The sequence below is a fragment of the Cherax quadricarinatus genome, chromosome 55, assembly GCF_038502225.1.
Source record: "Cherax quadricarinatus isolate ZL_2023a chromosome 55, ASM3850222v1, whole genome shotgun sequence".
NCBI lineage: Eukaryota > Metazoa > Arthropoda > Malacostraca > Decapoda > Parastacidae > Cherax > Cherax quadricarinatus.
The window spans coordinates 26,365,470-26,389,367 of record NC_091346.1 but is presented as its reverse complement, the minus strand read 5'-3'; the positions used below and the strand labels follow the sequence as shown (position 1 = coordinate 26,389,367).

General features: G+C 41.5%; 1 protein-coding gene across 8 annotated transcripts in view; it reads left to right on the top strand.

Moving 5' to 3' along the window:
* Positions 1-23,898, top strand: part of osa (trithorax group protein osa) — a 521,098-nt gene that overhangs the window by 434,559 nt on the left and 62,641 nt on the right. For 6 of the 8 annotated variants that reach the window (XM_070096962.1, XM_053791422.2, XM_053791420.2 and 3 more), the window contains one exon: positions 13,544-13,682. In XM_070096962.1, coding sequence (XP_069953063.1) covers positions 13,544-13,682 — 139 coding nt within the window. The remainder of the gene's footprint in view (positions 1-13,543; positions 13,683-23,898) is intronic. The other 2 variants (XM_053791423.2, XM_053791421.2) reach the window with 1 other exon arrangement.

Genomic DNA, 23,898 nt, shown 5'->3' with positions numbered 1-23,898 from the left:
GACCTTGAAAATAATCTTGAGTACGTAAATGGAATTGACTTGAGGAAGATGACAGGGTGGATAATGAGAACTTTCAAAGTAAGGGAAATAGTGCCAATGGTGACACTTTTCAAATGGCTTATGTTCTCTCTCATTTGGAATATTACTCAGTGTTGATGGCCTCATTCAGGGCAGGAGAAATATCAGAGCTGGAACAGATACAGAGATCGTTTATCACATACATAAAGCACTTAAATTACTGGGAATGATGCATAGTTCTAGATATATGGAGGGGAGGAGGGGTAGGGGTCCTCCTAGGAAAGGATGGAGGGAGGGGGTAAAAGAGGTTTTGTGTGCAAGGGCCTTGGACATGCAGTAGGCATGTGTGAGCATGTTAGATAGGAGTGAACGGAGACAGGTGGTTTTTGGGACCTGATGAGCTGTTGGAGTGTGAGCAGGGTAATATTTTGTGAAGGGATTCAGGGAAACCAGTTAGCTGGACTTGAGTCCTGGAGGTGGGAAGTACAATGCCTTCACTTTAAAGGAGGGGATTTGTGATATTGGCTGTTTGGAGAGACATCTAAACTGTCAAGTCTGGGCACCTCTGCAAACACACTGATTTTGTGGGAATGATGGTGAAAGTGTTTGTTTTTTGGGTCACTCTGTGTCTATGGTGAAAGTGTTTGCTTTTTGGGTCACTCTGTGTCTATGGGAGATGGCCGTCGTGTTGAAAAAAAGAAAAATACACTCGATGGAATTGAGGAGAGAGAGAGAGAGAGATGCATGATATATATGAGAGATGTGTGATAACTGGAAAGTTGTTCAGGACCTTGTCCCAAATCTGCACACTGTCATAACACTACTGCAATGACAGATATTGGAGGAGGTGCAAAATAAATCCAGTACAAAGCAGGGGCACTGTGAGCACAATAAAGAAACACTGTATCAGCATCTATGGCCACAGACTATTTATGTGTGTGATGAATGGTTCGAAAAACCGACAAGTTGAAGATTGAGACACTTATGCAGCATATGGGAATCTTTATTCAGGAAACGTTTCGCCACACAGTGGCTTCATCAGTCCAATACAAAGAGGAAGGCGTAAGGAGAGGAGGAGAATGAGGTAATCAGTCCCTCAGCCTGGAGTCGATGTGTTCAGTCCATCAATCTTGTAGAATGTACAGCATAGGGCCGTAGACGTGGCTTATATACTGTAGTGAGGTGAGGTGAAGCAGGCGGAGGCGGGGTCATAGAGGTACCATCCACTAGTCGAAGTAGGTCTTCGTCCAAAGGTTGAACAAGTGTTGAAGAATTCTTTGTAACAAGATCCCATGATGCTGCAGTGTCTTACATGCAGATATCAGAAATACTGCTGAGACAAATGTAGAAGTCTTCAAGAGGAAACTGGAAAAGTATCTTCACTATGTGCCAGATCATCCAGGCTGTGATGGATATGTGGGTCAGCAGATAACCAGCATCAACAGCCTGGTTGACCAGGCAAGCACCAGACGAGCCTGGCCCAAGGCTGGGCTCTGAAAGTAGAAAAATTCTTGAACTCGTTGTAGGTACATCAGAGGTATAGCCTCAAATAGTTGTATATGACCAAAATGTGCCTGGAAGCTCTTTGTATGAATTCATTATGTATTTTTCCTTTTTGTCCAATGTATTGATTCCAAAAGTAATTTGAAAAGTTTTTTACTGCTCACTAACTTATAACTGTGCTTTATGACACTATTATGAAGTTATACTTGTGTAGAATGATCAGGAAAATGGGTAAAAGATATTGGCTATCTCTGAAAATTTTTTAGCTAACCATGGATTATGTATAAGATTTGCCAATGAATGCCTCTTCAAGGGGGGCTCCTTGGCATGGTGAAGAGGCTTTTGGTCTGAGGAATTAGACCTGTCAATCTCCTTCCTCAGATCGAACCTAATTACCCCCCAATCCCCCCTTTCCCTATCCCATCCTCCCCATCCTCCCCTTTTTCCTTTCCTCCTCCTCCTCCTCCCCAACCCTCCCTTTTGCCTTTCCTTTTTTGGCCTTTGGGATTTTTCCCACAGGCACACTAGTTCCTAGGTAGGGGAAAGGGTACCAGGGTCCATCCCATTCTGTTGAAGTTCTTGGCAGTGGTGTAGTTTGCCGTGGAATCTGGATCACCTGGGGATGTCCCGATCCCTCTCCGGTATCCCGGAGGGTGGCTTTGGGTGTCTCTCGGGCGACGGGTGTATCTCTGGAAGCCACCTTTCGGATTCCGGGGGTGGTGGCCGAAGGAGGTATGCTTTGTGGCAGATATCCGGTCGCCCTCTCTTTTGTCCACCGAGGTAGCTCAGCAGATGTGAGGTTGCTATCCCAGATTGCTGGTTTACTGGCATGAAGGGTAGGGTATGGCACGGGTTCCATGCTGCATCTGTGCTACTTGGCTACTTGCGGTGCTGAGGTCTTCTTGGGCGCGGAGGGAGATTTCTGGCCCTTTCATTCCTCCTGGGAACTATCCCTCCCTGGTCCCCCCTTTTTTTATTCTTTTTTTTTATTTTTATTTTCTTTTTTCTTTTTTTTTTTTTTTCTTAAAACAAAAAGAAAGAAGTAACCTAACCATAGAGTACCTAATCCCTGACCCCGCTACCCTCGGGCCCCTTATTGTTACCGCACCCCGTTCTGACCTCGCCTCATCTTTTGGCCACTCTTCGGACACTCCTAAGACCACAGTAAATCTTGCTGGTGCTGTTTTGTCACCCGCTTCAGGTGCTGGGGTTTCGACTGACTCCTTCGATTTGTCTGACCTCCGCTCTCCTTTGACTATGCTTCCAGCCTCTCCTTCTATGGTGTGGCAATTTTCGAATCGCCAGCCCGTCCCACGTCGGACCAACTCTGGTCCCACTTCTAAACGCCAATGACAATCTCCTGATGACATAACTTCGTTACCTTCCCATTCTACTAGGAAAAGACCGATACGTCATGCACTCCCTCTCCACACTCAGTTTCGGACCACACAATGGACTAAATTCTTTACTTTAAGACCGACTTCTTCTACTGCCTATCTTTCCGACCATAGTATTGGCAAAGCGCTCCTACGCCATGTTGGTAGAGATATTTCCTTTCATGATCTTAAGAGTGGTACGCGTATCATCACAGTCCAGAATGCTACCCAAGCTCATGATCTTTCTCTTCTTTCACATATCGATACTATTCCTATCACTATTGAAAAACATCATTCCCTCACTTCTTGTAGTGGTACTGTCATTCTGCCCCATACCATAGTCCAACAGAATTTCCAGACATGTGGCAATGACATTCTCAAACAGCTGGAACTCCAAGATCTCCCAATTCTCAAGGTAGACACTTATGTTCTTCCTGCCCGCGGGCGGAGATGATACCCTTGCAATGTGGCTCGTTTAATTTTTGACAGCCATGAACTCCCATCCTCTGTTTATGTAGCAGAACATCGGTTACAAGTTCGAAAGGTGATCCCTACACCGCAACAGTGTAGAAATTGCTGGCAATTTGGCCACCCAGCAAAATATTGCAGATCTATAGCCGAATACCCAGTCTGTGGTGCTGATGACCATTCTAATACGTCTTGCAGTCGACCTCCCTCTTGCCTTAACCCTTTGACTGTCGTGGCCGTATATATGCGTCTTACGAGGTACCGTGTTTGACGTATATATACTCATAAATTCTAGCGGCTTCAAATCAAGCAGGAGAAAGCTGGTAGGCCCACATGTGAGAGAATGGGTCTGTGTGGTCAGTGTGCACCATATAAAAAAAATCCTGGAGCACGCAGTGCATAATGAGAAAAAAAAAAACTCCGACCGTTTTTTTTTTAATTAAAATGCCGACTTTGTGGTCTATTTTCGAATAGTATTTATGGTTGTATTCTCGTTTTCTTGGTCTCATTTGATAGAATGGAAAACATATTATATAAATAGAGGTGATTTTGATTGATTTTACTATAAAAAGAACCTAGAAATGGAGCTCAAAGTAGGGGAAATGTTTGATTTTTGCCAATGTTCAAAAGTAAACAAATGATACCATTGTCCAATAAATGTCCAACTAGCCATTCTAATATGCAGTCATGAATGGGTTGATGTTATTTGTACAATTATTACAGTATTGCAGTAGTCTGCATAATAGTAAGTCTTCTATTTTTGGTTGAATAAAAATTCAAAATAGAAAGCAAGAGTAATATCAGAGGGGCCTGGAGACATGACTGATGAGCAAAGAAAATGTTATTTTAGAGTCAGGAATGTCTGCATTGTTCATTCTGGACTTTATTTTGAAATTGTCATATTTTTTTAGTTTTCATGAAATTGGCCAAATTGCAAATTTCTGACCACATTATTAGGTAGTTGAAATCGGTAAATGGGCAGTTTCTTGTACTCAATCGATAGAAAAAATGGAGTTCTAAAGAAATAGCTATGAGTTTGGGCAACTGGAACAATGGAATTAGCCGAAAATAGGGCTCAAAGTGGGCGAAATTGCCGATTTGTAAACAGCTCCGAGGTCGCTAACTTCGCGAGAGCATAATTCCATCAGTTTTCCATCAAATTTAATTTTTTTGGTGTCATTACAATCGGGAAAAGATTCTCTATCATTTCATAAGAAAAAATAATTTTTTTTTTTTAAATTTTGCGACACCAGGAGACACCTCAGGATTGGGGGTTGCGACAGTCAAAGGGTTAATTGTCATGAGGCTCACCCTTCGTACTCTCGCCGTTGCCAGGTCTACTTGAATGAGCAGGAAATTCATTGCCTCAAAGAGGCAGAAGGTCTCCCTTATGCTATGGCGGTTTCTCATCTCCGCCTCCAAGGGAGACTACCCCGTATTTCTTATTCTCGTATTTCAAAACGTCCCCCCACTTCTGGGGTCCCATCTTCTGCAGCCTCCTCTGAGGTTGCCAGTCCCATAGTCACTCCTGTATCTAATTCTTTTGCTGTCCTGGGCTCAGACATCCCTACTTCAACACCTCAGTCTGTTCTCACTTCTTCATGTTCTTCCTCACAAACCCCGGTATCGACAAGACCTCGTACGACACTTCCTCCCAATCGTCCCTCTACTTCTCAGAAGTCCAAAAAATCTCCTTTAACCCCTTCTTCCCTTCATCCACCTCCACACTTTACCTTCCTGGTCTCTGTACCTGGGTTTTCCCCTTTCACTGGCTCTGTTACAAGTGTGGAGGTTCATCCTCCTCCTCGTATTGTGCCTTCATCCCCTCTCCCCTCCCAAGTTTCTTCCTGTTCTGTCACCTCCCAGGTTTTTGCCTCTTCTGTCCCCTCCTACACTTCTCCAGTTCCCTCCACCTTTCCCCCCCCCCTACCTTGATACAGTCCATTACAGTTCCGATCTGTACTCAAACTCCTCCTTCCATCTCCAGTATTGTCTCCCATACGACGTCTCTGAACTCCGAAACACTTGAAGCAATCTCTGAATATATTGCAGAGACCAAACCGTCAATGGACACTGATCCACCCTCTGTTCCTTCTCTTTCCTCTTCTCCATCTGTGCAACTCCTTTCTTCACAGCGCACCATTCCTTTGCTGCTTAAACGTTTTCCGCTGCCACCGCATGTGGACTTTTCTAACCCCTCTAGTCCATAAGTACCCTTACCTGCGGATTTCTAGTATCTTTATCATTGCCAGTCATGGCCTATTTACAGTGGAATATACGCGGCCTCAGGTAATCGGGGTGAGCTTCAGACGTTGCTCTCTCAATTTTCCCCTGTTGGTGTTTGCTTACAGGAACTAAAATTACACTCTGCTGTTATCTATCCCATCTCACACTATACAGTGGAACCTCAAATTTCGAACTTAATCCATTCCAGGAGCTAGTTCTAAATTTGAAAAGTCTGAAATTCAATATTTCCCATAAGAAATAATGGAAATACAATTAATCCATTCCAGAAACCCAAAAATATTCACAAAAAAATAAATTTTATAGAGATTAATTACAGTTTTACATACACACAACAAATGCTATAGTCTTTAATTATGTATAGTAATATAAAATAACATTTTTACTTACCTTTATTGAAGATTGGTGATGGCATCTGGAAGATAGGGAGGAGGAGAGAGGGAGTTGGGGTTATTGTTTGGAAGGAGAATCCCCCTTCATGAGGACTTCCGGTATCAAAGCCCTCTCTGGGGTTGCTTCCTTTCTCTGTATTTTAATGCCACTAGGACCAGCTTGAGAGTCATTGGACCCCAGTCTCACAAAATAACTGTCTACAGTCCTCTGTTTGTCTCACAAAATAACTATCCACAGTCGTCTGTTTCTGTCTCGCAAAATAACTGTCCACAATCGTCTGTTTCTCACAAAATAACTCCACAGTCATCTGTTTGTCTCACAAAATAACCGTCCACAGTCGTCTGTTTCTGTCTCACAAAATAACTGTCAACAATCGTCTGTTTGTCTCACAAAATAACTCCACAGTTGTCTGTTTCTGTCTCACAAAATAACTCCACAGTCGTCTGTTTCTGTCTCACAAAATAATTGTCCACAATCGTCTGTTTGTCTCGCAAAATAACTCCACAGTTGTCTGTTTCTGTCTCACAAAATAACTGTCCACAGTTGTCTGTTTCTGTCTCACAAAATAACTGTCCACAATCGTCTGTTTGTCTCACAAAATAACTCTACAGTCGTCTGTTTCTGTCTCACAAAATAACTGTCCACAGTCGTCTGTTTCTGTCTCACAAAATAACTGTCCACAGTCCTCTGTACATCCTGGCAAGCTCAACAAGTCTCACTCCAATCTCATACTTCTGTATTATTTCCTTCTTCACATCTATGGTGTTTCTCACTTTCTTTACTACAGGGGTACTGCTAGCAAGTTTCTTTGGGCCCATGGCGGCTTATTTCACAGCCCCACAAGCACTAAACACAATTAAATAATTGTAAAATGTGTGAATCAGATCACAGGTTAGTGTTCACTCAAGCATAAACAAAGCTAGACTGCTCATGGCGCCTGTGCGGGGACGTGGACAGAGCGGGCCAGCGGACAGGTCCTGTACCCAGCGGTCCAAAAATAGGGGCGCATTCGATAATAGGGACACAGTTTGTCCGAAAAAATGGTCTTATTTTCGAAACGTTCGATATGTGATACGTTCGATTTTTGAGGTTCCACTGTAATTTATTGTATTCTTCGGATCCTTTTCCTGATGGGACCTTTAGCGAAAGTGCCCTTCTTCTACGCACTGATATTCCGTACCATCAGCTGTTTGTTTGTACTTCGCTGCATTATACAGCAGCCCGTATCCACCTGCATAGGTGGTATACACTCTGTTCTTTGTACCTCTCTCCTTCTCGAGCATTATCTATTTCGGATATTGCTTTTCTTGTTTCGTCATTACCGCCACCACTTCTGTTACTTGGCGATTTTAATGCCCATCATTTTCTCTGGGTGGGGGGCTCACTGTGATTCCCGTGGCATTCAGCTAGAGGCTTTTCTTGCTTCCCACCCCCTCCATGTTTTAAATACAGGTACTCACACCCATTTTGATCCTCGTACTCATACTCTCTCTTGCATCGATCTCTCAGTCTGCTCTTCCTCCGCTGCACTAGACTTCACCTGGTCTGTTCTCCCGGATTTACATGACAGCGATCATTTTCCAATCATTCTTACTTCCCCTTCATATTCACCACCTCTTCGTAACCCATGCTGGCAATTTGATCAGGCAGATTGGGACCTTTACCCACAACTAACTGTTTTTCGTGAGGTTCCTTCTTCGTCCTCCATTGATGAGCTTTTACACCTCTTCTCGTCCTCAGTTTTAACAGCAGCTTCTCATTCTATACCCCAAACCTCGAGCAGGCATTCTCAGAAATGCGTGCCTTGGTGGTCTCCTGCTTGTGCTCGTGCAGTACGTTTGAAACATGCTGCGTGGGGCAGGTACCGGTATAGTAGAACCACTGAGAGACTTCTTGATTTTAAGCAGAAGCGTGCGATCGCTCACCGTGTCATCCGTGACGCTAAATGCACTTGCTGGCGAGATTATGTCTCCACCATCACCTCTGCTTCCTCTATGAGTGCAGTCTGGAAAAAAGTACGGATACTGAGTGATAAATATTCTCCTGACCCGTCTCGTGTTCTGCGGGTTACCGGTGTTGATATAGCAAACCCTCTAGATGTTGCCATTGAAATTGGCAATCTGGTCCGTATTTCTCTGGGGCTCCATCTCTGCCCCTCGTTTCTTTCCTCAAAGTCTGCCAGAGAGTTAGCACCCTTGGACTTTTCTTCTCTCAGAGAAGAACAGTATAATGTGCCTTTTACACTTCAGGAACTGGAGGCAACACTCTCAGCTTGCCGATCATCGGCAGCTGGGCCCAACGACATTCATATTCGTATGTTACAACATTTACATCAGTCAGCCCTTGCAGTCCTCTTACATCTTTTCAATCTTATTTGGTCACAAGGAGTTCTTCCATAGCTGTGGAAATCTGCCATTGTTCTCCCTTTCCACAAACCGGGTACTACGAGACATGAAGCCTCCCACTATCGTCCCATCGCTCTTACCAGTGCAGTTTGCAAAGTGATAGAACGTCTGGTAAATAGACATTTAATGTGGTATTTAGAAACACACAACAGTCTCTCCACTTGTCAATATGGCTTTCGTAAGGGCCATTCTACCATAGACCCCTTACTACGTTTGGATACATATGTTCATAATGCCTTTGCGAATAACCACTCAGTTATTGCCATATTTTTTTGACCTTGAGAAGGCATATGACACAACTTGGAGGTATAATATTTTGGCCCAAGCCCACTCCTTAGGCCTCCGAGGCAATCTACCATCTTTCCTTAAGAACTTTTTAACTGACAGACATTTCTGTGTTCGAGTCAATAACGTGCTCTCCCCGGACTTTGTCCAAGCTGAAGGTGTCCCTCAGGGATGTGTTCTGAGCACAACACTTTCTCCTTGCTATAAATGATTTGCCTTCTGTTTTTCCATCCAATATTTGGTCATCACTCTGTGTAGATGATTTTGCTATTGCTTGTGCAGGCGCTGACTGTCACCTCATTACAGTTTCTCTCCAGCATGCTGTCGACCATGTTTCTAATTGGGCCACCACGCATGGGTTTAAATTTTCCAGTACCAAAACTCTCCAAATTACTTTCACTAAATGCTCTGTCATCTCCGATCATCCTTTGTACCTCTATGGCTCCCGTATCCCTGAACGTGATACAGTCAGGTTTCTAGGCCTTCTCTTTGACCGTAGGTTATCCTGGAAACCCCACATTACCTCTCTAAAGGCAACTTGTTACAGCTGGCTGAGCCTTCTTAAAACCCTTGCTCATCTTTCATGGGGAGCTGATCGTCGAACTCTCCTTCGCCTACATTCAGCCCTCATTTTATCAAAACTCGATTATGGTGACCAGATCTATTCAGCGGCCTCTCCTGCTACTCTCTCTTGCCTTAACCCCATCCATCACCAAGGATTATGCTTATGCCTTGGTGCTTTTCGCTCTTCCCCTGTTGAGAGCCTCTATGCAGAAGCGAATGTTCCATCCTTGTCTGATCGCCGTGATGCCCATTGCCTTCGCTACTATGTGCACTCTCATGATCTCCACAATCCTTCCATTTATAGAATGGTCACTGATATTAGTAGACATTCTTTATTTGTTCGCCGCCCCTGTTTGCTCCGTCCTTCTCTCTTCGTCTACATTCACTCTTGTCTTCCCTTCAGTTACCGCCTTTAAATGTTCATGTAGCATCTCACTTTTCCCTACCTCCCTGGGAAGTTCCAGCTGTTCGGGTCTGTTCTTTCTCATTCCCTTGCTTGAAAGCCCAACTGCCTACTGTGGCTCCCCGCTTTCTTTTTCTTGACCACTTCCACTCTCATTCTCATGCCATCACCGTGTGCACAGATGGCTCTAAATCTTCTGACGGCGTCGGATTCGCAGCAGCGTTTCCGGACAGCATCGTGCGAGGGCATTTCTATCTTCAGCTAGCATTTTTACTGCTGAATTGTATGCCATTCTTGCAGCACTTATTTGTATTGCATCTATGCCTATGCCATCATTTGTGGTTGTCTCAGACTCCCTTAGTTCTCTACAGGCTATACGGAAATTTGATACACCTCACCCTCTAGTTCTCCGTATCCAACTTTGGCTACGCCGTATCTCTACTAAGCATAAAGATATTGTTTTTTGTTAGGTCCCTGGTCATGTTGACATACAGGGCAATGAACAGGCAGACACTGCTGCACAGTCAGCAGTACATGACCTACCAATTTCATATAGATGTGTTCCATTTCTGGACTATTTTGCTGTAATAGCTACCCACCTTCACACCCGTTGGCAACAACGTTGGTCTGCTCTGCTCAATAACAAACTTTGTTCTATTAAACCGAGTATAGATTACTGGCCGTCTTCTTATCACCAGTGTCGAGGTTGGGAGACGACTATCTCCCTCCTTCGCATTGGCCATACTCGTCTTACTCATGGATATCTCATGGAGAGGCACCCTACTCCTCTCTGTGAGAATTGTCAGGTTCCCTTATCAGTCAGCCACATTCTGTTAGACTACCCACTTTATCAACAAGCATGCAGAATTTACCTCCAATGTTGTCTTCGCTCCGCTGCTCTCTCTTTACCTTCCCTTCTCGCTGATGGACCCACCTTTCATCCGGACTCTCTCATTGACTTTTTGACAACAACTGACTTAATCCACAAACTGATGATACCTTCAACCCTTTCTACCTCAATCTCTTGCTACCCTCTATCCCTGCACTATCCCATGCCCGCTGTTTTCTGTAACCTACTAATCATCCCTCCGCCCTTCTGCCGCCTGATACCCTCGCTTCCTTCCCTACCCTGCAGCACTGTATAGCCCTTGTGGCTTAGCGCTTCTTTTTGATTATAATAATAATTGCCAATGAATGTTGTTGACATTTTCATGTATTACAAAGTAGAAACCTCAGTTTAATGGGCTAAAGATGGGAGAGAATTCCAGTACAGTGGAACCTCAAATATCGAACTTAATCCGTTCCAGGAGTTAGTTCTGAATTAAAAAAGTCTGAAAAGCGAAGCAATATTTCCCATAAGAAGTAATGAAAATACAATTAATCCGTTCCAGAAACCCAAAAATATTCACAAAAAAAAAATACATTTTATAGAGATTAATTATAGTTTTACATACAACAAATATAGTGTTCAATTATATATTAATAAATTTAAATAAACATATAAAATAACATTTTGCTTACCTTTATTGAAGATTGGTGATGGCATCTGGAAGATAGGGAGGAGGAGAGAGGGAGTTGGGGTTAGTGTTTGGAAGGAGAATCCCCCTCCATGAGGACTTCAGGTATCAAAGCCCTCTCTGGGGTTACTTCTCTTCTCTGTCTTTTAATGCCACTAGGACCAGCTTGAAAGTCACTGGACCCCTGTCTCACAAAATAACTGTCCACAGTCCTCTGTTTCTGGTGCCTCTTTAAGATTTCCCTAAAATGGGACGTGGTTCTGTCACTGAACTTGTTGCAATGATGGCTTGTTTCAGCTTGCTTAGGGTGGTACTTCTCCACAAACATTTTGGACATCATTCACTTGGACATCATTCCACTTCTGTATTATTTCCTTCTTCACATCTATGGTGTTTCTCATTTTCTTTACCACCTTTGGACGAAGACCTACTTCGACTAGTGGATGGTACCACTATGACCTCGCCTCCATCTGCTTCACGTCACCTCACTACAGTATATAAGCCACGTCTACGGCCCTATGCTGTACATTCTACAAGATTGATGTACTGAACACATCGACTCCAGGTTGAGGGACTGATTACCTCATTCTCCTCCTCTCCTTACGCCTTCCTCTTTGTATTGGACTGATGAAGCCACTGTGTGGCGAAACGTTTCCTGAATAAAGATTCCCATATGCTGCATAAGTGTCTCAATCTTCAACCACAGGGGTACCACTAGCAAGTTTCTTTGGGTCCATTGTAGCTTATTTCACAGACCCACAAGCACTAAACACAATGAAATAATCGTAAAATGTTTGAATGAGAACGCAGGTTAGTGTTCGCTCAAGCATCAACAAAACCAGACTGGCTCACGGCGCCTGTGTGGGGACGCAGACAGAGCGGGCTGCCGGACAGGTCCGGTACCCGGTGGTTCGAAAATAGGGGCGAGTTTGATAATAGGGACAAAATTGGTTCGAAAAAAGCGTTCTATTTTCGAAGAGTTTGATAAGTGATACATTCGAAATTTGAGGTTCCACTGTAATGCCATTTGCCCAGTAAATCCAAATAATGATATTCTTTTGCCATGATTGTAACAGTAAGACAGTTCTGTAATCAGTAAACTTATTGCTTCTGAAATAAATTTACCCAGCATCTTGTAACAATAACAGAATTCTGTAATTCATGGAATTTGTTGTTTCCAGCAAATCATAACAATGAAGAATTTTTTTTTATAATCAGTGAACTTTGTTATTTCCAAAATTAATTTACCCAGCAGATTTTATCAGTTTCTTCCAAAATTAAAAAAAAAAAATTGGTGTGAGTAATAGTTTTGGATATTGATGTTTTTAATGTTGTGCTATATTATGCAGAGAATAATAAATTAGAATACAGTGATAGCATGGAAGGTGAAATTTAGTGTAGGAGTGTGGTAAGAAGATTCATATATGTAGAAAGAATGAGACAATTGGTTTATATAGAAGGTATATAAAGTTGAATAAATGTATGGGCAGTGTGAGAGTGCAAAAGAGGAACAATATTAAGTGGTAGAGGCTTAAACAGGCAGGAGGCAAATGTGAGCATAAGAGATGGGTGATCTGAGTATCATCTATGAGAGGACTTTGAGGAACTGGTTAGCCAGATGTAGATTTTTGTAAGTTATAAAGTACATTATCTGCTCTCTTGAAAATAGGGGAAGAGTTTTATAGTTTAGTGGGTCAACATTGGACTGCAAACTTGAAATGTTCTGTTAAAGCGACTGGATGGTAAAATGCTTTTTCAGCTTTGGGCTCACATTGTCATGGTGGGAAATTTTGCTACAGTTTAAATTTTATTACATTCACACATTCATGTGTGTGAGCAGTAAGCTAGGCTCTAGTTTTTCAGAGAATGACCACTTTGTGGAAGTTCCTGTTAATAGAAATGGAATAAGAAAAACTTTGTTTTGGTGAAGAATGCTCAAAATAACCTTTCAGTATGAAAGTAATCAAAAGTACCTTCAGTGGGAGGAGAGTCCATCTATCTCGATCCTCCTCCTCCTCTCTCTACTGTCTTTGCTTTCTTTCTGCTCTCTTTAGTATCCAGTCATTTGACACATTCTTTTTCTCTAATTTTTTCTCCTTTGCACTACCTTTTTGGTTCTTTTCTTATTTATTTTCTTTTTTCTTTCAGTTAACTTACCTTTTTTTTCATTTTCTTTTATTTTATCTCTTTCTACTAAATCTTATAGCTTTAGTAAATTAAGAAATCATTAAAAAATTTTTTTTTCTTTAATAATTTAATTTAAATGCTGGATTAGTGATTGGCTAAATTTCAAATATTCCTTTTAGAGTATGTATTTCTTTGATTCTGGTGTTTTACAAGAAATATTAACCACATAACCCTTGACAGGGTTACCAGGGTGGAAATATGTATCCACCTACGCAGAAATCTGGATCAGCCCCAAGTCCTGGCCCTCCTGGCCCAAACGCTCCCTCTGGCTATACGGGTCCACGGCGACATCCAGATTTTGAAAAGTCACAGCCGCCAGGTATGATAGTTACTGAGTTTGAAGTTGTGGTTAGTGTAGTATTAATAACTTATAATATTTGAGTGAGTTATGTTTCCACATAGAAGGATGGGGTACCTTGTACCTTATAACACCAGTATACAGTACTGACAAGTTATTAAGTAAGTTGCATGTGTAACAATAAGGTATCTGTTCTGAAACGTTTTGCCTACACAATAGGCTTCTTCAGTCGAATACAGTGGAGACAGGACATCTTCAACAACTTTATTGCCTAACCAAAAGTTACAAGTGATAGAGGCTGGATTTCAAAGGGACCTGCTACAGCATGGGTCACTAGATTACTACAGCACCTCTCAGTCTTACATTCTTACTTCTGCTTGTGGACCCTGCCTCTTCTGTTGTCTTCAAGATTTACTGTGTCCCACCTTTGGCATTATATAAGACTTCATTCTCATGCTTCAGCTTCCTATTGTTCCAGACTATGGAGCTGAATTCTTCTCCAGGCCGAGGGACTGATCACCTCAAACTATTGACAGACTGATTACATTTGTGTAGGTGTAACATATTGGAGTAAAGTTAGCTACCTAGTTGTTGCACATGAGGTTTACTTATCTACCATGTATCTTGATGCTGGTGAAGGACACTTGGTCCAAGGAATTTAGCTACCCTTGCCTTAATTACTTTCCATTCCTTAGGTGTTGTATAACCCCTGTGGGTTCAGTGCTTTCCCACAAATGCAGTAAAAAAATTTTATTAGCATAGTATTTAATTTTATTATGTATTCAATTGACTTTTTCTAGCATCTTTATAACAGGAGTAGTTTTACGATGTAAAGAATTTCTAGTGTGTGTTATTGCTTATGAACTCATACTAAATGTCTGAAATTAACATACAGTAAATAAATATAGTGGGATTGAGACTGATGGCAAGACAATCCCAAACTAGGTGGCTAGTGTGTTACCCATTTATGTACAGTATTCATATTATGCAAGAATCGCGAACAAGCAATACAAGATGCAAAACAACCACAGGGGGAGTTGAATAATAGCTGTAGGCCTTTTGTGTTGAAATCAACACATCAGGAGCTTGCAGAGTTGCAGAAATGAGTAAAAAATCTCAGCAGATTGGTTCCAAGGGATGCTAGCAAGCGTCCCTTGGAACAAATTGCTAAGATTTCTTAGTCGTTTCTGCAAATTTGCAAGCTCCTGATAATGTGTTGATTGCAACATGAAAGGCCTAGAGCTATATTTCAACTCCCCTTGTGGTTGCTTTGAAGATTATTCATATGTATAATTCTTTTCATTAGTGTTACTCCTAATTTAAGTTTGTAGGGAATGCTTTGTATAATTATGGGCTTTTCCATGTATGAGATAAACTGTTAACTAATTCTTGTAACACTTATGCACCTTATGTAAAAATAAATAAAATATTGTATTATTATTATTATTTTGTAAAGAAAGTAAGTTGAAAATGAACACAAATAAGAGCAAGGTGATGAGGGTATCAAACCAGTTAGGTAAAAAAAAATTGGATATATTGGAGGGAGGGAGTATGGAAGAAGTGAATGTGCTCAGATATTTGGGAGTAGACTTGCCAGCAGATGGGTTTATAAAGGACGAGGCTAACTGTAAAATTGATGAAGAAAAAAGGTGAGTGGTGCATTAACCTTTTGACTGTTGCAATCCCAAATCCCGAAGTGTCTCCTGGTGTCGAAAAATTTTTTGGAAAAAAAAATTATTTCATAAGAAAAAAAAAATGTTTTTTTTTCCTTATGAAATGATAGAGAATCTTTTCCTGATGGTAATGACACCAAAAGTGTGAAATTTGATCGAAAACTTGTGGAATTGCACTCCCACGAAGTTAGCAATCTCAGTGATATATACGCATTGGCAATTTCACTGACTTTGAGCCCAATTTCGGCCAATTCCATTGTTTCAGTCCTACCAAACTCATAGCTATTTCTTTAGAACTCCATTTTTTCTATAAATTGAGTACAATAACCCACCCATTTACCGATTTCAACTACCCAATAAAGTGGTCAGAAATTGGCAATTTGGCCTATTTCACGCAAATTAAAAAAGATGCCAATTTCAAAATTGGGTCCAGAATAAACAGTGCAGACATTCTTGGCACTAAAATAACATATCCTCTGTTTATTAGTCACGTCTCCAGGGCCCTCTTATATTACTCTTGCTTTCTATTTTGATATTTTATTCACACAGAAAATAGAAGATTTACTGTTATGCAGACTACTGCATTATTGTGAAAATAGTATAAATAATATCACTGCACTAGTGAAAGAATATTAGACTCCCCAGCTGATGTGTATTGGACGTGTGGTGTGATTTGCTTACTCTTGAACATTGGTAAAAATCAAACATTTCTGCTACTTTGAGCTCAATTTCAAGGTGATTTTCATAATGAAACTAATCAAAATCATCTCTATTTCTGTAATGTTTTCCATTCTATCAAATGAGACCAAGAAAACGAGAATACAACCATAAATACTATAGGAAAATACACCTCAAAGTCAGCATTTTAATCCAAAAACACCACCAGAGTTTTTTCTCTCTCATGCACTGCGTGCTGCAGGATTTTTTTTATACAGTGCACACTGACCACACAGACCCATTCTCTCACATGTGGCTTACCAGCTTTCTCCTGCTTAATTTGAAGCCGCTAGAATTATTGAGTATATGTACATCCGAAACACTGGCTCATAAGACGTTTTTATTATTTTATTATCACACTGGCCGATTCCCACCAAGGCAGGGTGGCCCGAAAAAGAAAAACTTTCACCATCATTCACTCCATCACTGTCTTGCCAGAAGGGTGCTTTACACTACAGTTTTTAAACTGCAACATTAACACCCCTCCTTCAGAGTGCAGGCACTGTACTTCCCATCTCCAGGACTCAAGTCCGGCCTGCCGGTTTCCCTGAATCCCTTCATAAATGTTACTTTGCTCACACTCCAACAGCACGTCAAGTATTAAAAACCATTTGTCTCCATTCACTCCTATCAAACACGCTCACGCATGCCTGCTGGAAGTCCAAGCCCCTCGCACACAAAACCTCCCTTACCCCCTCCCTCCAACCCTTCCTAGGCCGACCCCTACCCCGCCTTCCTTCCACTACAGACTGATACACTCTTGAAGTCATTCTGTTTCGCTCCATTCTCTCTACATGTCCGAACCACCTCAACAACCCTTCCTCAGCCCTCTGGACAACAGTTTTGGTAATCCCGCACCTCCTCCTAACTTACAAACTACGAATTCTCTGCATTATATTCACACCACACATTGCCCTCAGACATGACATCTCCACTGCCTCCAGCCTTCTCCTCGCTGCAACATTCATCACCCACGCTTTACACCCATATAAGAGCGTTGGTAAAACTATACTCTCATACATTCCCCTCTTTGCCTCCAAGGACAAAGTTCTTTGTCTCCACAGACTCCTAAGTGCACCACTCACTCTTTTTCCCTCATCAATTCTATGATTCACCTCATCTTTCATAGACCCATCCGCTGACACGTCCACTCCCAAATATCTGAATACGTTCACCTCCTCCATACTCTCTCCCTCCAATCTGATATTCAATCTTTCATCACCTAATCTTTTTGTTATCCTCATAACCTTACTCTTTCCTGTATTCACCTTTAATTTTCTTCTTTTGCACACCCTACCAAATTCATCCACCAATCTCTGCAACTTCTCTTCAGAATCTCCCAAGAGCACAGTGTCATCAGCAAAGAGCAGCTGTGACAACTCCCACTTTGTGTGTGATTCTTTATCTTTTAACTCCACGCCTCTTGCCAAGACCCTCGCATTTACTTCTCTTACAACCCCATCTATAAATATATTAAACAACCACGGTGACATCACACATCCTTGTCTAAGGCCTACTTTTACTGGGAAAAAATTTCCCTCTTTCCTACATACTCTAACTTGAGCCTCACTATCCTCGTAAAAACTCTTCACTGCTTTCAGTAACCTACCTCCTACACCATACACTTGCAACATCTGCCACATTGCCCCCCTATCCACCCTGTCATACGCCTTTTCCAAATCCATAAATGCCACAAAGACCTCTTTAGCCTTATCTAAATACTGTTCACTTATATGTTTCACTGTAAACACCTGGTCCACTCACCCCCTACCTTTCCTAAAGCCTCCTTGTTCATCTGCTATCCTATTCTCCGTCTTACTCTTAATTCTTTCAATTATAACTCTACCATACACTTTACCAGGTACACTCAACAGACTTATCCCCCTATAATTTTTGCACTCTCTTTTATCCCCTTTGCCTTTATACAAAGGAACTATGCATGCTCTCTGCCAATCCCTAGGTACCTTACCCTCTTCCATACATTTATTAAATAATTGCACCAACCACTCCAAAACTATATCCCCACCTGCTTTTAACATTTCTATCTTTATCCCATCAATCCCGGCTGCCTTACCCCCTTTCATTTTACCTACTGCCTCACGAACTTCCCCCACACTCACAACTGGCTCTTCCTCACTCCTACAAGATGTTATTCCTCCTTGCCCTATACACGAAATCACAGCTTCCCTATCTTCATCAACATTTAACAATTCCTCAAAATATTCCCTCCATCTTCCCAATACCTCTAACTCTCCATTTAATAACTCTCCTCTCCTATTTTTAACTGACAAATCCATTTGTTCTCTAGGCTTTCTTAACTTGTTAATCTCACTCCAAAACTTTTTCTTATTTTCAACAAAATTTGTTGATAACATCTCACCCACTCTCTCATTTGCTCTCTTTTTACATTGCTTCACCACTCTCTTAACCTCTCTCTTTTTCTCCATATACTCTTCCCTCCTTGCATCACTTCTACTTTGTAAAACTTCTCATATGCTAACTTTTTCTCCCTTACTACTCTCTTTACATCATCATTCCACCAATCGCTCCTCTTCCCTCCTGCACCCACTTTCCTGTAACCACAAACTTCTGCTGAACACTCTAACACTACATTTTTAAACCTACCCCATACCTCTTCGACCCCATTGCCTATGCTCTCATTAGCCCATCTATCCTCCAATAGCTGTTTATATCTTACCCTAACTGCCTCCTCTTTTAGTTTATAAACCTTCACCTCTCTCTTCCCTGATGCTTCTATTCTCCTTGTATCCCATCTACCTTTTACTCTCAGTGTAGCTACAACTAGAAAGTGATCTGATATATCTGTGGCCCCTCTATAAACATGTACATCCTGAAGTCTACTCAACAGTCTTTTATCTACCAATACATAATCCAACAAACTACTGTCATTTCGCCCTACATCATATCGTGTATACTTATTTATCCTCTTTTTCTTAAAATATGTATTACCTATAACTAAACCCCTTTCTATACAAAGTTCAATCAAAGGGCTCCCATTATCATTTACACCTGGCACCCCAAACTTACCTACCACACCCTCTCTAAAAGTTTCTCCTACTTTAGCATTCAGGTCCCCTACCACAATTACTCTCTCACTTGGTTCAAAGGCTCCTATACATTCACTTAACATCTCCCAAAATCTCTCTCTCTCCTCTGCATTCCTCTCTTCTCCAGGTGCATACACGCTTATTATAACCCACTTCTCGCATCCAACCTTTACTTTAATCCACATAATTCTTGAATTTACACATTCATATTCTCTTTTCTCCTTCCATAACTGATCATTTAACATTACTGCTACCCCTTCCTTTGCTCTAACTCTCTCAGATACTCCAGATTTAATCCCATTTATTTCCCCCCACTGAAACTCTCCTACCCCCTTCAGCTTTGTTTCGCTTAGGGCCAGGACATCCAACTTCTTTTCATTCATAACATCAGCAATCATCTGTTTCTTGTCATCCGCACTACATCCACGCACATTTAAGCAACCCAGTTTTATAAAGTTTTTCTTCTTCTCTTTTTTAGTAAATGTATACAGGAGAAGGGGTTACTAGCCCATTGCTCCCGGCATTTTAGTCGCCTCATACGACACGCATGGCTTACGGAGGAAAGATTCTTTTTCCACTTCCCCATGGACAATAGAAGAAATAAAAAAGAACAAGAGCTATTTAGAAAAAGGAGAAAAACCTAGATGTATGTATATATATATATGCATGTGCGTGTCTGTGAAGTGTGACCAAAGTGTAAGTAGGAGTAGCAAGATATCCCTGTTATCTTAGCGTGTTTATGAGACAGAAAAAGAAACCAGCAATCCTACCATCATGCAAAACAGTTACAGGTTTTTGTTTCACAGTCATCTGGCAGGACGGTAGTACTTCCCTGGGTGGTTGCTGTCTACCAGCCTACTACCTATAAGACGTATATACATGTATATAGCCGAAACAGTCAAAGGGTTAAGGTATCTATGGAGACAAAGAACATTATTCATATAGGCAAAGTAGGGAATGTATGAGGGTATAGTGGTACTAGCACTCTTATGTGGTTGTGAAGCATGGGTTGTAAATGCTGAAGCAAGGAGGAGGCTGGAGGCAGTGGAGATGTTGTATCTAAAGGCAATGTGTGGTGTAAATTATTATTTATTATCACACTGGCCGATTCCCACCAAGGCAGGGTGGCCCGAAAAAGAAAAACTTTCACCATCATTCACTCCATCACTGTCTTGCCAGAAGGGTGCTTTACACTTCAGTTTTTAATCTCTCTACATGTCCGAACCACCTCAACAACCCTTCCTCAGCCCTCTGGACAACAGTTTTGGTAATCCCGCACCTCCTCCTAACTTACAAACTACGAATTCTCTGCATTATATTCACACCACACATTGCCCTCAGACATGACATCTCCACTGCCTCCAGCCTTCTCCTCGCTGCAACATTCATCACCCATGCTTCACACCCATATAAGAGCGTTGGTAAAACTAATGTTGCAGTTTAAAAACTGTAGTGTAAAGCACCCTTCTGGCAAGACAGTGATGGAGTGAATGATGGTGAAAGTTTTTCTTTTTCGGGCCACCCTGCCTTGGTGGGAATCGGCCAGTGTGATGATAAAAAAAAAATAAAAAAAATATTTCCCTCTTTGCCTCCAAGGACAAAGTTCTTTGTCTCCACAGACTCCTAAGTGCACCACTCACCCTTTTCCCCTCATCAATTCTATGATTCACCTCATCTTTCATAGACCCATCCGCTGACACGTCCACTCCCAAATATCTGAATACATTCACCTCCTCCATACTCTCTCCCTCCAATCTGATATCCAATCTTTCATCACCTAATCTTTTTGTTATCCTCATAACCTTACTCTTTCCTGTATTCACTTTTAATTTTCTTCTTTTGCACATCCTACCAAATTCATCCACCAATCTCTGCAACTTCTCTTCAGAATCTCCCAAGAGCACAGTGTCATCAGCAAAGAGCAACTGTGACAACTCCCACTTTGTGTGATTCTTTATCTTTTAACTCCATGCCTCTTGCCAAGACCCTCGCATTTACTTCTCTTACAACCCCATCTATAAATATATTAAACAACCACGGTGACATCACACTTCTTTGTCTAAGGCCTACTTTTACTGGGAAATAATTTCCCTCTTTCCTACATACTCTAACTTGAGCCTCACTATCCTCGTAAAAACTCTTCACTGCTTTCAGTAACCTACCTCCTATACCATACACCTGCAACATCTGCCACATTGCCCCCCTATCCACCCTGTCATATGCCTTTTCCAAATCCATAAATGCCACAAAAACCTCTTTAGCCTTATCTAAATACTGTTCACTTATATGTTTCACTGTAAATTATTATGCAGAGAATTTGTAGTATGGCAATTAGGAGGAGGTGTGGAGTTACTGAAAGTATTATTCATAGGGCTAAAGAGGGGCTATTAAGGTGGCTTGGTCATTTAGAGGGGATGGAATAAAATAGAATGGCTTGGAGGGTGCATAAATCTGCAGTGGAGGGGAGGAGGGGTATGGGTCATCCTAGAAAAGGGTGGAGGGACAGGGTAAAAGAGGATTTATGCGCCATTGGCTTGGACATGCAGCAGGCATGTGTGAGCATGTTGGACAGGAGTGAATGGAAACTGAGGTTTTTGGGACCTGACGAACTGTTGGAGTGTGAGAGGGTAATATTTTGTGAAGGGATTCAGGGAAACTGGTTAGCTGGATTTGAGTCCTGGAGGTGGAAAGTACAGTGCCTGCACTTTAAGGAGGGGTTTGTGATATTGACTGTTTAGAGTGATGTCTAAACATTGTATCTGAGTTCCTCTGCAAAGACAGTGAATGTGTGAATGATGGTGAAAGTGTTTTTCCTTTTTGGGTCACCCTGTGTCAGTGAGAGATGGCCAGTGTGTCGGGGAAAGAAATTATCATTAGTATTAGCATTATTGTTAATTGTTATCACAGTCACCTTTTAAATTTTTCATTTGTGATGTTAGCTATTTATGTTGAATTTCTGATCTTCATTAATATCATGTAAATGCATGTACAGTGCTAGTCACGGCACCAAAACTCAAACACATACCATGAAAGGTTATAATATATGTATATGCACACTTACTGAGGTTTTAATGCATGGTGCTGCATCCTTTATGCCTAATCATGTCCCTCAGCCATGTAGGAAGATTCTCACACAAATTCTTGAAGGTTTGGGGAGGTATATTATTCCATGCCTCATGTAGAGCAGCCTCTAGCCACAGGATGGAACTGATATCCTTGCCAGTAAACTTCGCTTTGCTATTGAACAGAGGTTCTCAATAGGGGTTAGGTCTGGGGAATTGCCAGGCCAGTCATTAACATTCTGCTTGACTTAATTCTTGCCAACAAAGAATCGATAATTAATAATCTTGAGGTTAATGATGAGCTTGGGGAAAGTGGTCACAAATCACTTAGTTTCACTATATCATGGAATTACCCAGATAACTGCAATCAAATCTCTGTCCCAGACTTTCGCTTGACTGATTTCATGGGACTGAGAAATTACCTGGGTGGGCTAAATAGGGATAACCTAACTATGGGTCAGGTAGGTGGTGTTGGTTGCCAATATGACATTTTTCATGAATAGTTCTAGCTGCCCAGACAACTTTTGTTCCGAGTAGGGAAATTAGATCTAACAAAAATGATCCCAAATGGATGAACAGTAGATTAAAACATCTCATTGGTCAAAAAAGAGGGATATGTAGGCATGTATAGGCATATCATTTGATGAGCATCGCCTTCCCTTTGTTTTTGCTGGTACACAAACATTTCTGTCTGACTATTTGTCTGTCAAGCTCCCTGTCTATCTGTCTATCCGTCTAGCTCTCTGTCTCAGAGAGAGCCACAAGACTGCGTCATCACCTTTACTTACATCTTCAAGCAGAGTATAGCACTTTGTCTGGAATTTTTGGGTTATCCTAGGCAATTTATACTACATATACTTGTATTTATGTGTACCTGTGAGACAGAGATAGACAGAGACAGATAGACAGAGACAGATAGACAAAGGCAGAGACAGACATAGAGACAGACATAGACAGACAGAGACAGATAGACAGAGATAGACATAGACAGAGACAGATAGACAGACAGAGATCGACAGACCCTAAACTTGGGGTTAACATCAATTTCCTCTTAAAAGAGGAGTGTTAATATGACATTACATCAGTGAATCCTTGACGTTTGCCGCACTGTTGGCTCTAGCTGGGGCTCAATTTAACTGGTGCTCCCACAAGGTACTTAGTGGTCCCAGATTTTTTAATACTGCGCACACCGAGTGTTAAGACCCATTCTATGCTGACCAGGCATCTCACACCAATTGTGCCAAATTTGGAGGCAGGAAAATTAAAATGTATATATACGTTTGGGGCGCTACGCATAAGAATGTATATATATGTTTGGACCATTTAGGGGTTAAAGAGAGAAATAAAAAAAGGAATAAGAACAGCAAAAAGGGATTATGAGGCTAAGGTCACTAGGGATTCGAAGACTAACCCAAAAGGGTTCTTTCAGGTGTACAGAAGTAAGATTAGGGACAAGATAGGCCCACTTAACCCTTTCAGGGTCGGCAGGCCCTCTCCTAAACTTGTTCTCAGGGTTGGAAATTTTTCGAAAAAAAAAATAATTATTTTTTCTTATGAAATGATATAGAATCTTTTCCTGATCATATTGACACCAAAAGTATGAAATTTGATGGAAACTTATGGAATTATGCTCTGGCGAAGTTAGCAGTCTCGACGATGTTTACATGCATCGGCGATTTCACCCACTTTGAGCCCTATTTTCGGTTAATTCCGATGT